This window comes from Bacillus rossius, chromosome 1, assembly GCF_032445375.1.
Source record: "Bacillus rossius redtenbacheri isolate Brsri chromosome 1, Brsri_v3, whole genome shotgun sequence".
In the NCBI taxonomy this organism is placed as follows: domain Eukaryota; kingdom Metazoa; phylum Arthropoda; class Insecta; order Phasmatodea; family Bacillidae; genus Bacillus; species Bacillus rossius.
The window spans coordinates 36,428,144-36,445,697 of NC_086330.1; the positions used below are offsets into that span (position 1 = coordinate 36,428,144).

The following is a 17,554-nucleotide window of genomic DNA, read 5'->3' on the forward strand; positions in this document are numbered from 1 at the left end:
AGGCAGCATAGTTTATGAATGTGTAGAATTTTTCCTTTCCTCTTATCAGTTTTAGTTGTGATGTCCAACTAATTTGAAAAATTCTATTTGACTCCATAATGATATAGCATACTACTTTGCAATAATTGTAAAATCAAATAAACATCTACATATTATTTACAAACAATTAACACTAAAACAGCTTTCAATAGCAGCCATTTATCAGCAACCAATAATTGACGTTAAAAACATGAGGAACTATTTCAAAATACATGCACAAGCAAGCAACATACTACAAACAGCAGCAAAAAAACAAAGCACCAACAACATTAAATACGACAAATTAATGTTTCATTGTATGAACAGCAATATTTACGAAATATCATATACTAAACCAGTAAACAGTGTTACAAATAAACATAAAAAAAAAAAATCACAGCAAAACTGACTGTAGAAAAATGATTATGTATGAATGTTAAGAGCCACAGAACTTGTTCCCAGCTATTTTTGGCATTGCAAAGCAACAAAAACACTAACCTGTTGCTGGTGCTGGACTGAATGTGAGCTTGCAGCGAGGCAGAGTTCCGTTTGGCGCTTTGCTGCTTGGATGAAACAGATGACGTGCTCTGCAAGCCAATATTACTGCACTATTAAACACACTTCATTAGTAACCATCTAGATCCTTCAGCAAAACAAGTTACAGTCACTATCATCCAAACCATAAATTCTCAAGGATTTTTATTATGAACGGGCCCAATCAAATCCTCAGATACCATGAAATCCCTAGTATTCTAAGGATTTGATATTCGAGGAAAAAGATTTGAAGAAAAATATAACAAGAAATAAAGTAAATGAAAAAAAAAAATTCAACACTGACAATCTCTGAAGTTAACCAGGTCAATTTTTCCTTCAAAACTATCCAGTTACCATTCTCCAAGATATGGTACATTAAACATGTAATTGTATACATAAAATTACAATGAATATCCATTCTGGAAATTTTGTTAGTGAAACAACCTTTTAAAGGGTGGAATGTTTCAACACCATAGTTAATATTTTTAATTTATTGTACATTAATATATGTTTGACATCTAGATTCAAATTCAAGGGGTATATTCAAAGTATTCTCTGAGATTGAAATTTGAGATTCATATTTGACATTTCACTCATTTTTATCTATTCACAGTTATAAATAAGTAGCTAACTCAAAAAGAACAAGTCAATAAATAAACTATAAATCATGACACTTCCTATAAATTTATAAATGTGCAAGGTACAGTCTTTATAGGTATTTGTGTCAAAAATCCCTAAAACTACTTACAAATGGTGCTTGCCTGGATGCTAATCAGAAGTTGCCAGCAAGATGGCTTAACAGTTATATAGGTGTTTAAAACCCTCAGCACGAAATTTGAGAGTCATGCTACTACTGAAAAATGGCCAAACCATCTACAACATGCTGCCATGAATTAAAATGACACGTACACCAATCCCTCGCATAGCACGTCTTCAATTAATGCGAATTCAGTTAGCACGATGTAAATTTTACTGCCCTAGTCTCGAATAGCACGTCTGTAAATTTCAGTTAGCACGAAATCGCCACAGGCTAAAAAAAATCTCGGAAACGACGCGACGTCAGGTATGGAATTCGAGGGGGGAAGAGTGGTTTGGAATGCGAGGGGAAAGAGATGCGCACGCAGATAAACAAACACCGGGCCGTACTGTTGATGCCCGGCCGCAGACCAGGCCCTACCGTTGATGCGCGGCTGCAGACCAGGCCGTACCGTACAGAAACCAAAGCAGATGAAATTGGACACGTTTTTTTAAAAAAAGCAAGATGATAGTGTTAATTTCACCCCAGAAAATACTTAACTAACTTTTATGTTTTGTATATGTACATATCGCAGAATCGGGTATATCGCGGGTCAAACCATGTCCCCCAGTCAGAAATGAATAATAATAATGGAATAAATGGTTGACAGCCGATTAGGATAATTTTGCGTTGTAACTAACAAACTAAGCATCGGGCAGAAAAAAGCCTAGGCGTAGAAAATGTCCGCAGTAAAATTTTAAACAAGATATCTCCGTACATTATTCCTCTATCTTGTAGGGTTTTCAAATTATGGTCCAATCCAGCCCAGTGATATTTTCTGAAACACTAGTTCTTAACGTCGCTTTATCTCACAAATGAAGCATCGGACAGGGGACCTGATAAAGCCCACCATCCAGCGACATTGTCCAGCGTGACTCGGCTAGGGATTGATGTTGGATAGGCTTGGTTGTCGGCAAGCGCTGGGTAGGGAGAGGCTAGCCGAGAACATGGAGAGAGGTAGAGATTAGAGCGGGCAGAAACACGAGGGGGAGTGGGGGAGGGAATGTGTTCACGCAGCACACAGGCAGAGCATGAGTCACTTGACTGAGCAGCGTCGCTGCGTACAAGGCAAAATCAGGTAGTCCGGTGTTTAAAATTCCACTCCAGAATCTTAATTGGTACTTTACTGGACATCTGTATATAAATGTTTTGTTACAACTTAAACCTACAGACGTAATATTATTGGGTAATTCATTGTATTATACAAGTTCATCTTTTTACTTTGGTATAATGTTTTAACATTAAATAGTAAAGTAAATCGGCTAGCGTATTTTTAATCTTTGCCCAGGAATTCCCAGTGGTCCAATATTTACGTGAACCATACTGTACCACTTTTGCCGTGAGGTAGTAAACAAGTCCCGTAAATGTTTATGTGTAGCGGTCTCCCGACCTTTAAACAGAGGCTGGTGAATATAACACTTGCCGATCCGAGCCACACACACTCAGCAACTCGACACAGCGTTTGGTGAAATAAGTAAAGACAAAGTTTAACACGGTTTTTAATACGGCGTCACTGATTGCGCTAAAATTAAATTGGCACAATTTTTGTTTCCCACATGTGACCATTTATAATTTAATGTAAGCATGGATAATAAAGTTTAACCACTTGACTCGATAGACGATTCTTTATTTTTTATTGTACGAATGCTAGAATCGTTTTTTTCCTGTATCTGCGGCCTGCTTCTACAAAAGACAAGCTATCTGTAAGTAAATCTAGAATTTTTATTTTGTCAATCAAACTCGGTACTTTGCGATTCATATTCGGTTTGAAGTATCACTACGGCCTTTCTTTTTAGAAGACTTTGACCACAGAATCGTGTGTAACCGCACACACTGCACTTACGTTGTTACGGACACTGACGAAGCAGATACTGTGGCTAACACCACGAGACTGGCAGCAGCAGCTTGTGTGCCGCACATGTGTATGGCGGCGTGTGGCGCGCTCGTAGGCCGTGCGACAAACTGTGCGCGGCACGCGGAAAAATAAAAACAATTCAACATTTAATATTTATCTTTAAAATTTATTATTTTTATTTTTTCACCCGTGTTTAGTGGAAACTGCGGATGCAAAGTCCGCACAAAGGCGGGCCGTCTATACTGTGCGTGCTTGCCGACCTATTAGAACACAACATCGCGGTTATGCAACAACGCGGGTAAAAGTTATGTCCCCCGACAACCGCGTTAAATAGGGAGTGTACCAGTATTTTAATGTTATGTTTGTGCTCTAGGGAAAATCTAAATCTGTTTATCTGTTAACTGATTTGTTTACATAGCCGCTTTTATAAGAGGTGTGCATAACAAATTAAATGTTTACATATGGCTGTGTGTTTTAAAGTTATATAAAACCGGTTCTTAATTTCATAAAAGTGTTTTAATTTTGTTAAGTTTTAAACGTAATAACAAAGGATCCAGCTGCTTGCAACAGCAGGCAGACAAACGCGCGCGCGTGTTGAAGGTCACGCCTGGGCGGGCAAGCCAACCTGCTGACTGACGGTAAATATGTTACCACTTATCTCCCGTTACACTGTGCCATGTTTTCTTTATCTAACGTATTCGGTGGTAGGCTTAAAAAGATAAATGATATGACATATGCATTTTCAAGTATTATTCTACGCATTTATATTATGTAAAGATTACTTCCCTACACATCTTGGAACACATTAAATAATTTAGCCTTATATTTATGGGGACTAATGCTTCAGAATACGCGATTTCGATTAACACGAACATTTTTAGGAACGAATTAGTCGTGCTAAGTGAGGGATTGGTGTACTTCAAATGTTTACATCATTTATAGAAAATAAAATTGGCTCTATTTGTAAAAAAAATTACAATAAGAAAGAAAAATTACAATGAAATAAATGCACATTGGACTAAACAATAACACTTTTTTAGATATGACTATTTTATTTTTAGTGATATTATGACAAACTTTTTTTTCCTTTTCAAATGCAGTAAAAATTATTTTGCCACCCTAAGAATATAATTTAATTTTTGTATTAGCAGCTTAAAAGAGCATGCTACATAGTGAAGCAAAAGCACAAGTGAAAAATATGTTCAAATGTTGATTCTAGCCAATAAACCTTAGATTGTAATTCTAACAGAAATAAACATGATGATAAAGTAGCTAAGTACCAGAGAAAACTGATTTACTTCAATGCAATGTATGCATAACATCAGTGTACATAAAAAGTAAAACAGATGAACGTGCTTTAGTAGATTCTCCTACCTTGCTGATTTTTGGTTTTGTGCAGTCCATGATGTGATCTTTACAGGAATTTTGATGAACTGTAGTTGTACAATCTGGAAATAAAATAACACATAATAAAATATAGTTTTGGAGATAAACTTAAAAAAAATTAATGTTAACCACATTAAATAAAGAAAATGAAAATGTAGCTATGCTGATAAAACCTAGTACCTATAATTCACACCCACAATTAAAGTAATTTGTAAAATAAATTGCTACAAAAAAATAATCAGAATTATACACACTACTTTAATATTTGAAAGCTTATAAGTTGTATAAAAAATCATATTGTACAATTTTATTTTAAGCATACAAACTTGGTAATGGCAGGAATTATTTATAAGTTTAAAAATGCAACACATGCGTGGTTAGAACAATTAATTCACAACCAATATGGGCAGTATACAAGAGCATAATAAACAGTCCTTTCAGACTGACATTTAAATGTTTTTGTTGGACAAGTGCTTTAAATGCTCAATCTTACACACCCTGCCGATTTTATTTTTCTCCTCACTACTATTATTTGAGAGCTATTTCTAGGCCTGTGTGAACACAAAGCAAATATCACATTGAATGTTTAAAATATTGTGAATATTGTTATAGGCCAAAGCTGGATTATACTTATTTTACAAAATAACAGGATTGAAGTAAAAAAAAATAATTGTTTAACATTTGTAATGTCTGAACTGAGAAAGTGATTAAATAATTGGACTCAATATATAACATCATTCAATAAAAATTATAAAATAACCATGCATAATAATATAATGAGCATTCATAAAAGCAAATGGAGTGCCTTCTTTTTTATTTTTTTTAAGTAACCAATTTTATACAAGCAACACACATACAAAAAAAAAAAACTAAATATTTTCATGAGTGAGTCTTAGGCTTTCAGTATTTTAAATCTTTGCAACAAACACAAAGCTTCACATCAGATGAAAGCTTTGTGTCACAATTGAAGCTTCAAATAAAACTATTACTAATATACCTGGCAAAGTCAAATATAATATTGAAGAGAGCTTCGAGTCATTCACTTAGTCGAAGCTTTGCACAAGCCTAGCTGTTTCTTACGTTTTAGATCAATAACTCACTTGAATTTGTTCTTCTATCACAAACATTTTCAATAGATATTCACTACAAGCAATTTATAGGGTTAACTCTTGCGAAACGTTTTACATCAATTATATTACACTTAGTGCATTTCTGTTGAAAATATTTAGGATAGAACAACAAATGAAAGGGAGGTATTATGTTAAAATTTCAGGAATAGCCCATAAAATATAGTAACGAACAGAAAATTAAGTAATCAACTTGCATGTGAGACAGAACCTTAAGCCACAAATGCTTCACAAAGCAGTAAGCCAGATAAAAGCCACACATGCATGCTTAAGTTGCCTAGCATTTATACTGCCCTAACTCTAGCTCTGCATTTCCAAAAAAGCTTTTATGAAAAGTCAGACCATTGGCTGGGCAGTTAAACTTCTGGCTGGGCGGTTAGAGCTCCTGGCTGGTGTGCTAAGGATCCCAGGTTCGAATCCCGGCCGGGTCAATTTCATTTGCGGAAAAATTTCCTTCCTGTATTGAGGACTGGGTGTTGTGTTGTGCCTCTACCTCCATACTGCAGAAGGCACAGTTAAACCCTTGTAGTATCATCTCGCTTAGTACACTCCAGTCACATCATGATTATCTTCCTGTGGCATACATTCGTGGGGATACAAACCATCCTCCAGGCTGATAAACAAAGCATGCCTACAGCTAGATGTCTTAGATGTTACACACAATACAAAAACAATAATACACAGTCAGAGTCCTCCCCCCTTCCCCAAACCATACAAGGAAAAAATCCACAAAAAAAAAAATTCCCAGTTTGCATCTAACCTGTGATGTAAATTTATATTATGCATATTTTAGTGCTACTGTGTGTAAATCGTTAAACTTAAGTGATTAAAAAAATCCAGATAATTCCATAGTTTATTTGACCAACTTTTGAAAGATGGTCAAAATTTCTTTAAATGATGGACTGCCCTCTAACTGGGAGTTGCATATTATTACACACTACCCAAAACGTCCGGTCGGTCGGTCGGTCGGTCGGTCGGTCGGTCGGTCGGTCGGTCGGTCGGTCGGTCGGTCGGTCGGTCGGTCGGTCGGTCGGTCGGTCGGTCGGTCGGTCGGTCGGTCGGTCGGTCGGTCGGTCGGTCGGTCGGTCGGTCGGTCGGTCGGTCGGTCGGTCGGTCGGTCGGTCGGTCGGTCGGTCGGTCGGTCGGTCGGTCGGTCGGTCGGTCGGTCGGTCGGTCGGTCGGTCGGTCGGTCGGTCGGTCGGTCGGTCGGTCGGTCGGTCGGTCGGTCGGTCGGTCGGTCGGTCGGTCGGTCGGTCGGTCGGTCGGTCGGTCGGTCGGTCGGTCGGTCGGTCGGTCGGTCGGTCGGTCTGTCGGTCGGTCGGTCGGTCGGTCTGTCGGTCGGTCGGTCGGTCGGTCTGTCGGTCGGTCGGTCGGTCTGTCGGTCGGTCGGTCGGTCGGTCGGTCGGTCGGTCGGTCGGTCGGTCGGTCGGTCGGTCGGTCGGACGGTCGGTCGGTCGGTCGGACGGTCGGTCGGTCTGTCGGTCTGTCACCCTCCCTCCCTGAAATTGGAAGCGGTGTCCAGCACTGCTGATACAAACAACGTAAACACATGGATACACAACAAATACAGAAAAAGGTAAAAGGACATGAATGATTGAGAACACTAAACCATACTGGACAACACAAACACAGCATAATTTAACACATAGTTATAAAATATTGTAATTATATATAGTTGAAAAAATAACAAGAATACAGTAGTTTATTGAATCGTCTAAATGATGTCAAAAATGTGTCGCCACAAGCATAATACACCACGGCTTAAGCACTGGTATTACTTCTGCACTTGAATTACTTTCAAACAGTATGCCTAGCAGCCATTCTGATAAAGCAAAGCACCAAAACTTATGACGTGTTCGAGCAGAAAGAGTGCCAACTCACACAAGAACCATGACCATAGCAATGTGATTCTTACTTTCACAATAGAGTGCAGGCTTGTTGGTGAGAGGTTTAGAGCACCAATCGCATGCATGCGCAGATCCATAACAGGCCGACACCCACTGATGGGGGACTTTCTTCGGCTTGTCCTGACAAACAAAAAAAAAAGGCAATGGACCTGTTTAACACTGTCTCGCCTGCACCAAACAAACCGTGCACAAGCAGCCATACCATGCTCACACGTCAACAGTCGGCAATGTCGTGTTACTATACCTGCCTAGCGCAATGCTTATACACCCATGCAAACTCAACCACCTTAAAATGTTTGCATTTATTCCAGAACCTCTAAGTGACTTGAACATGAGCAAGTGTGCATAACATCATGCAATATTTCCTCGTCATTACTATTAATTAAAGGATTTTCTTGTAAATTTACTCAGATAGCTCTGTTGCTCGTCACTTCATATTTACTAAAAATAGGTCTTGCAAGTGACCATTAATTACGAACACTAGCGATACTTTTAAGTTTTTAACACTATTAGATTATCTTAAGAAATTTAAGATAAAAATAAAATGCTTGGGAGCTATGGTGATAAATTTACACGAGACATTCCCAAACACTAATAAAGTCAAGAAAATAAAATAACTGAGCCTTAATGATTGAATGAGTAAATTCTCATCTCCAAATAGCCAAATGAGCCATTTTAATCAAGAACGTATGCATAATTATATTTCAGGGGGTGATAAAATCTCTTTTCCTGCTGTTTGCTTTCGACATCAGTCTTTCCTTTTGTTTGTGAGAATGACTGATAGGTTTTTTTTTAAGGATTTCTTAAGATTTCAGGGGCATAAACACCTAATTTTAATAATAAGGTAGTTGGAACAACTAATGAAGCTTTGTGAATTTTGAGTATCTTACTCTTCTATGTTCATGCTTATAAAATCATATTGGTAGGTAGGAAAAAGACATTTGTAAGTAAAAAAAAAAAAAAAAAAACACACTTAAACTTTTTTTTACTAACATTGGCCTGCTAATGTTTCATACATTAATTGATAACCAGTAATTATTGTATATCAAGACACAAAAGTTAATATTTTTATCAGTAAGAAAATTTTGTTGACTTTTTGTGATCAAAAGTACAAATTTTCTTGACATTTTTTCTGAATATAATTTATCTATTTTACATTTTTCTAAAAGAAATTAAAAAAAAAAAAAAACTGCCTCCACCACCCCCATAGCTGGCTTAGTTTTCTCTACAAATTCTTCATCTCTTTTTATATACATGGAAATTCACACAGAATCTTGTGTATGCCATTTCATAGTGTGAATGACTATGCTGATGTACTAAAAAACCACACAAAAATTAACTTTCAGTCTGAGTGAAGGCAGACTTGAGCAAAACATTTTCCCCTTCTATAATTACATTCACTTGGAAATTGACATGACTTTCCACGATTTCAAATAACTTCACTAACTGTTCCTGACCATGCCAACTTCACTGACTTTCCCCTGATTTCACCTGACTTTCCAAAAAGCAGACAACCTGTTAGAACAAAAATAAAAAAATAAATTTTTTCCTTGCAACAAGTTTTGCCTAAAATAATCAACATACCTATTTATATTTAAAATGTTGTGAAACTTGAAGTGAAATAAAATATAGTGAAAAATGAACATACTTTCAAAAATAATCAATTCATATTAAATTGTGGTTGTTATATGAATTAAAGTGTAGTCGTTTTAATAGATCATTGGTTCAAAAAAAAAATTGGACCTACAAAATACGTAACATACATAAGCCTCCATTTACATGAACTGTTTCCTGGTATGCCACAGAAACACATGCATGTTCACTTCTGCAGCTGCCTGCAGTTGTAGGCCCTCAAAATGTCATAAATTAAATAATTCATTCATTAGTTTCAACACTTACATGTTATTGCAAATTATTTATTTACCAGTACATTAAGGGAGTAAAATGATTCCTGTACACAGATTATTATGCATTTTTCCAGTGTCATTCAATAAACTTAATTATTTATGCAATTCGGGGAAAACAATCATGTCTAAGCTGCAATATTTTCTCAGAAATAGTGTTTCATAGTTAACTAGGATCAGGTAAACATAATAAAATTATGTTCTTAAAAATAAATAAAAAATTTATGTCTTATTTTACAATAAAATGCATTTCAAAAATTATGCTTACTCCTGTAATTAAATTTGCAGTAACATAGAAAAAACACACACACACACACACACACACACACATATATATATATTCTGAATTTTTATTAAGGCAAAAGTTATTTGTTGTTTGACAGTTAAATTTTCATAAATTAAATACTATAAAAATTTATAATTTCAAATCAGAAAAATAAATATGGCATGCTCTTAAATTATGTATAATAATATATTAACTTACTGTTAACTAATAAAAATGGATGATAAAATATACATTATAAAATTTCTGGAGATGTCAGATGTACCAATATAAACATATAAAAATACTCAATCCATCACACACATATAGATAGAAAGTAAAATTGTCTTTCCCATGATCATTTAATGTTTCTTGACCATGTTTGTACAAAATCAGCTTTTGCCACCCATGATTCAATGCGAGAATGTGTAAACTTGAGCCATCCATTTTAAATTAGGACATAAAAAAAAATTACAGATTTAAAGCATCAGAAAGTACCTAAAATACAAAATAGTTAAACTTCCACAAATATATTTTAGTAAAATAAATTTTAGTATTTTTTATTTTTTTCCTTGAAATGATTTAACTAATCCTAATTAGTCCATTTTAAAATAAAGAGAGAGAGACACACACACACACACACACACACACAAACACAAACACACACACATATATACACACACACACACATACCAAAATAAATATAAATAATAAATGTATTTTCCTCAAAAAATAATTTCCAATATTTATTACTGAGACAAACAAAAAAAATCCCTTTCGGCATTCCTACAGGCATAGGTAGATTTGAAAGTACCTATTTCTTCTGGAAATATTCTGGTAACTTCTATTAACTTCTGGAACATTTTAAGAACTTAATGTAATAACATATTTATGTTTTATAATATTACAAAATGATTGATTAAATTTTTGCCCATTTTCCATGCAGCAAAAATATTACATACGAATATTCTTAACTTAGTGTATAGTGTATTGAATAGTTTAGAACAAAATTCATATCGTATGCAAACTAAAAATTAAATTTTTTGACCTTCAAACACTATTTTTCATCCCTTGCACTAATAACAAGGTCGTATAAAAATTTGCTTTGCACCAAGATTTAAGATAATATTAAGGTGGTTTAAAATAAATTTAAAAGAATTTAATACTAAGAAATTTAATTATTTTTTTAAATTTCAACCCCTATTTATATTGTAATAATTCATTTCATGAAAACCTGTTTCAGCCAAAGTTTAAGATAAAGTTTAGGATTTATACAATTAATTATAACGAATTTGATAGTAAATCTATTTAACGAAAAGTAATGACCTTTTTTTCCTTTAAACTTTGTTATTTCCACCACATGCAGTATTGGTTGGTAAGTTAAAAATTTATTTTAACAATAGTTTTAGTCAATTTTTATAAAGTTAAACAAAAATAAGAATGGAATTGGTAGTGTGCAAGGTAGGGAAGTTTTATTTATTTTATTATTCCAAACCCAGGTTTTTTTCAACCTCTTGCAATAATGGTTTGTTTTATCGAAAATCGTTACATACAAAAGTTTTAGATAAAAATTATAAGATTTACAAACAATTGAAGCAGATTTGATAGTGAGCCTAATAAGGGAGTTATGAATTTTTCGTCATTCAACCCCTGTTTATTCCACCCCTTGCAGTCATTGCAGTCATTGTAGGTCATGTAAAAAATTATTTCAGACAAATGTGTAGATAATAATTAAAGGTTTTACAATAAATTAGAACAAATTAGATAGTGTACATGGTATGGAAATTAAGAATTTTTTAAAAAAATTCCACCCAATTTATTTTCAACCCCTTGCAGCAATGGTTAGTCTTATCAAAAACGGTTTCAGACAAAAGATTTAGATAAAAATTATAAGATTTACAAAAACTTTGAAAGAATTTGATGGTATGCCTATGAAAAGAGTTATTTTTTTATCCTTCAACTCTTGTTTTTCCCATCCCTTGCAGTTATAGTTGGTCGTATCAAAAATGTTTTGAGACAAAAGTTTTCAATTTTACTTGTATGAATTATAATATGTTCAAACTGACATGATATTTCCCATGTTATAAGAGTTACAGCGATTTTAAAGTTTTTCAAAAAAAAATTCCCCATTTCTACCCCTTTGGTCAGAAATTGCCCATTAATGAAGTCGACCAGATTTTCCACAATTAGATTTTATGCATCAGTTTGGAAGAGATTTGTGAAAAATTTCTGCAGTTATAGTGTCCATAAAATTATGATTATATATATATATATATATATATATATATATATATATAAATAATTATGATTATATATATATATATATGTGTGTGTATATATATATATATATATGTATGTGTGAGTGTGTGAGTATACATACACACATATATATATAAACTTTTGAGTTGACTATGATTTTGGGGTCTATAGACAATGAAACAAAAAATATATAAAAATTTTCTGGAAGTCGCACCATGGTAACGGCTACAATAGGTAGTATTTCTTTGAAATCTACCCAATAGCAAAGTTTTATTGGATACTGCAGGGTAAAGTAATACCTTAAATTTTGTCTGATAAAAAAGTACTGATAGTATAACTTACCTTTTTTTTCCTAAAGAATATGCTTCCTCTCTTACGTCGTTTTCCTGAGCGATGGTCATACGTTGCATCACTGAAAGCATGGAAAAAAAAAAAAAAAAAGTATTTGGCAAGTATACTAGAAATACATAGGCTACTGAAATCAATAAATTTGTTTAAAACTTTGAAAGATATAAATACACTGTCTCATTGTCAAATTTTTGTCTCCAACTTTATTCAACAACAGTTTGAGGCAAAATTCGACGAAAAATGACTTTCTATTTTCTCCACAAACTAAGGTTGGCCAGATAATCCTTCACATATTGTTAATCCTGACACACTATAAAACATTTCAAATTCTCAATTGAGACTTTATATTAAAATAAAAATAATGCATCTCAATTATGAATAGAAAATTAGTACATGCTATGAGTTTCAATCATTTTTTAACATTGAAGACAAATGCAGTTTTAAATTACATCAATATTCTTTGCATAGTAAAATGAAAGTTCTGCAATCCTTAAACGTTAGTATTCACACTTTGCTTTTTCCAGATTAATGATATAAACATTATTTTAGCCTCATAATTTTCTATACGACCATCACAGTTTTAAAAATACACCGAGATGGAAACGTCCGCTATTTTCATTTTCACTGGGCACGATTCAGATTGAATGATCACATCATATATATCCAACAAGTTTAAGAACCAGTTCTATACACATATTTCATGGAAACTAAAGCCATCCAATCTTTTAAGGGGATTGGTGCACCAGCATCGTATTAAAAAAACAATATATTTGTTAATGATTCAGCTACTAGAGAAGATTTGAACCATTCTGGTGTAAAATTAATTTTTTAATTTTTTTATTTTAATTAAGTTATTGCTGATTTTCGGGAATTTTTTAAATTCAAGCTTTATTAATAAACTATAAAGAATTCAGTGGTAAAACTTTCGCAGATAAATTTTCAGACACGGGAGATATGACTGTGACCATTATTTTATCTGTAATCATTATTAATTTAACGTATTTACAATTTGAATTTTAATAAATGAGCTGCTACGAAATTGCGTGATATTCATTTGCGAATTTAATAACATTCGCATTTTCATTTGTAATTCAAACGCCAATATATCTGTTGGCTGAATGATTGACTTTATTTTAGTCTTTAGCTTATTGCAGTCGGACCTAAAGTAAAAACGTAGCTGTAGAAGTTTGAGCAGCGTGCAAGCTCGGATACGAGAAATTATGGAGCGTGCTGGACAGTAGTGACACCTTGCGACAGTTTCCCGAACTGTTTGCAGCCAGTGTTTTCTCTCGTTCACACCCTGCCTCAGCTGTCTGCTGTTTACGAAGGGGAGACGGGATTTCGCGCGAAACTGATATGAAGGTAAACGTACTCATTTTCAGTAGATAAGAGAACGTATTTGGTCTAGCTCGGCGTATACTTGAATGGTTATTCTCTGTTATTATTTAGCACAGTGATTTAGCTAGATGTTTTTTGTTATAAGCAAGAGATTTATTCAGGAATAAAATGCCGAAGAAACCTCCACCAAGCATAGTACACAAAAGAACAAAACTATCGAAAGCCATTAGAGCGCTTAGAAAAAAGAATAAAGAAAGATAAGAGATTATTTTATTATAGCTTTTTTACCATACATTTATTTTTCAGAGTTGCGTGTGTACAACGCGATGGACGCGATGCGACAACAAAAAGATGTGTAAAATTGTAAACATGCTTTTTTTTTCCCAGCAATGCGTGAACCATTCACAAACTATACTCAACATGTATCCGTATAATTACGTTTGAATTTTTTTTATGACAGGCATCAATGTTAACAAGTTTATTATGCCACAATATACTTTTTTTCAGAAAAATAAGTGTAGCAGAAAACACTCAACATAGTCTCACACAAAATCAGTTTACATGAATGCAGTTTTAAGAAGTAAGCTACGTAAATAATAGTTAAACATAATTTAATATCTGCTGGTAACGTTTCCAAAGTATCAGCTTCGCCTTCATTCACGAACAATATTCGTGGCCTTATTTATTTATTTTGCTGGCGTTTCGTTGGTGACTGTTAGGACTGCAAAATTAGTAAACATTTTTCACCCTATCCTGAGTTAAATCTAAGTGTGCGCGGTTAGATGAGGACCAGATGTGTATCATGCTTACGCCTTTACACTCTACTCAGGGGTGCCCACAAGGGGGGGGTAACGACGCAGACTGCGTCATTAAAATTTCAGGGAGGGGGGGTGGTTAAAAGACGAGAAAAATGTATATATTATTTACATAATTATAGCTTCTAATGTGAAAATACGATTCTGGTGCTTTGATAATTGAAAGGGATCTTGTAAATCAAATTGGCAACCCCGCACTTTCCTCAACAAAAGCAGTTTGGCATCTGTCGGTTCAGGATGGAAATATTACCTAATATGACCAAAATTATTATTAGAAAATCAGTTTTAATTAATGCAAAATGTGATAAAATATAATACTAAAAAAGTATAATATTATAAAATAATTGAGTAAATCATTTAGAAAATGGCATAAAAAATTCGGGGGGGGGGGGGGGGGGCATCATTAGTTTAGGGGGGGGGGTGAGTCATAGTGTTGGGGGGGGGGGGGGGGGCACCTCTGCTCTACTCATGCGGGTATTAACCATGCGCGTAAGGGCGTGTTGCCAATGACATGTACGATAGTCAATCCTCTACGGACTCGAAAAATGTCACCTGCTCATTGGCTACTTGACTTGTGACAACTGTTTGTTATAATGCCTGTGATTCATCGTTGATTTTGTTGAGGAGTTTTCAGGGATTCAGAGCCTCCCATTTAACTGTGGCCGAATTGAAGAAGCAGTACAAATGTTAGATGCTTGAATTCATAGCGAATGGAAACCACAAATATTTACTGATGTAGTGGTTGGTAGAAAAAATATTATTCGTATCGCGTCCATCGCTTCCTATATTATATGGATATACAAAATAAAACGATTCATTTACGACACTTTAAGATAAGGTGTGTAGGATTTTAAGAATTCACTTGAATTAATATTTAAGAACATATTTCAGGATAACTTATATAGACGCTCGTACAGACGGCACCGGTTGTGATGACTCATTGTTACCAGAGCAGGGGCCACGCATGTGAAACCTCAACACAACTCGAAAATTAGTAAGTGTTACATTGAAATGTGTCCACTACAAATGTTCAGGAATTATAATTTTGAAATCGAGTAGAAATATTCCTGCAATTAGCATTAGGTATATTTTAATAGACATTGAAAGCTTCAAAATCCAAATACCAGAATACAGATAGTCTGTAACAATACAGACCTCACCGACTAGATATTGTCCAGATTGTTAATACTAACACATATGAAAAAAATTGACTAGTTACTGAATAAGTTGAAATTTTGTAAACCTGTTACTTTAGATGATTGGTGATGTAATAATGTCTCTTGGAGACTACATAAGATTTTAACTGCTGTTATTTCTCCACAAATCGCAAATCACCATGGCGGCCATTTTACGATCACGATTTAGTTCTTAAATTTTTAATTAGTTTATTTGTTGAGAGCCTGGTACAATGTGTCTGACCACTAAAGCGATCCGAGCCGCGTAGTGTATACTACTGCGAGGTTGCCGAAGTAGGCTCGGGTCGGGACGAATTTCGCTGTGAAGAAACAAAGGTGTTTAATACATGGAAAATATCCCAAAGCCGAAAATTTGTACAGTAGTAGAATGAACATTTCTTAGTAACACGTCAAAAGTTTAAGTACTGCCGGAAACCTTGTGCGTCACACCAAAAACAAGCAGTTAAGTCCAAAATGACAATTTTTTGCAACAATCCACAATAATGGATATTGCAAATGCAGTTTATGGAGTAGACCGTCAGTATGGAACCCAAAATAATCTAGAAACATTGCCCTATCTGAGGATACTGATAAAAAGCACAAAGTTTAAACATGTTTCCATAAAATAGACAATTCAAATCATTAAAGTTAACGAATTCACTTTCATTCAATTTTAAGGAAATATAAAAACATCTTACATAAACTTAAAGAGCCCAACGTGGAAATCGCTTAAAGTAAACGTTGTTGCATATTTATTCATCTTTAAATTGGTATATTTTTTAAGTGTCTCATACAATTAGTCTGACCACTAAAGCGATCCGAGCCGCGTAGTGTATACTACTGCGAGGTTGTGGAAGTAGGCTCAGGTTGGGACGAATTTCGCTGTTAAGAAACAAAAATTTTTAATACATGGAAAATTATCCCAAAGCAAAAATTGTGTACAGTAGTAGAATGAACATTTCTTAGTAACACGTCAAAAATTTACCGATGAAACCTTGTGATCACACCAATAATGAGCAGTTGAGTCCTTAATGATAATTTCTACAATGATCCACAAAAATGTTTCGTAAATGTAATAACTTTAATACTTTTTTAAGTCGGTTCTCATTATGGTACCAAAGTAATATAAAAGAATGTTCTACATGGTAATTGTGATAAACACCTCAAAGTTTAAACGTCCTATTATTAAATTGGTAATTTTAATCATAAAAAGTAAGAAAAAAATATATTTTTTATAGAAATTTGACTACATGTTACATAAATATGTTGAGCGTAGCGTCAAAATCACTTCATAAATATTGTCTGTTTTTTTAAGGTTTAAATGTGTATATTTTGAGTGTCTGGTACAATAGTCTGACCACTGATGTATTTCAAGCTGCGTAGTATGTGTACGCAGTGTTAAAGTCGCTCGTGCTGGGACGTTTTTTGCTCCAGAAAACTGCGGTTTTTAATGTATGGTAATTCCAGACTGAATTTTACTCTGAAAGAATAAAAGTTTCCTAACTACAAGTGATTTTTGCTGCAAACGTAGATAAAAATCTTCCAGGATGCGATTTCCTTAGGTAAAAATGTTAGTATGATCGACTCTTTAATTTCTAAATTATAAATAAATAACAACAATAGAACTTCCCAGAAAGTTGTGATAAACTGACGATATTGCGCGAGTAGCAGACCCGTACGTGACTACAGAGAAAGGCTATTTTCCTTGACCGTTAGGATTTCTGGGACGAACACCCTCTCACAGCTGGGGTCATAAAATACGGTGAAACTCTTGCAAAAACATCCACCACCGCTCTTTGCCACTAGCAATTCAACGAAGTCAGCTAGGCG

General features: G+C 34.5%; 1 protein-coding gene across 4 annotated transcripts in view; it reads right to left on the reverse strand.

Annotated features, from left to right (window-relative positions):
- The window catches only part of LOC134534411 (rho guanine nucleotide exchange factor 18), a 180,689-nt gene that overhangs the window by 90,428 nt on the left and 72,707 nt on the right, over nucleotides 1–17,554 (reverse strand). For all 4 annotated transcript variants that reach the window (XM_063372885.1, XM_063372900.1, XM_063372879.1 and 1 more), the window contains 4 exons: nucleotides 12,391–12,460; nucleotides 7,632–7,743; nucleotides 4,578–4,651; nucleotides 517–605 (listed from right to left, as the gene is read on the reverse strand). In XM_063372885.1, the coding sequence (XP_063228955.1) occupies nucleotides 517–605; nucleotides 4,578–4,651; nucleotides 7,632–7,743; nucleotides 12,391–12,460 (345 nt within the window). The remainder of the gene's footprint in view (nucleotides 1–516; nucleotides 606–4,577; nucleotides 4,652–7,631; nucleotides 7,744–12,390; nucleotides 12,461–17,554) is intronic.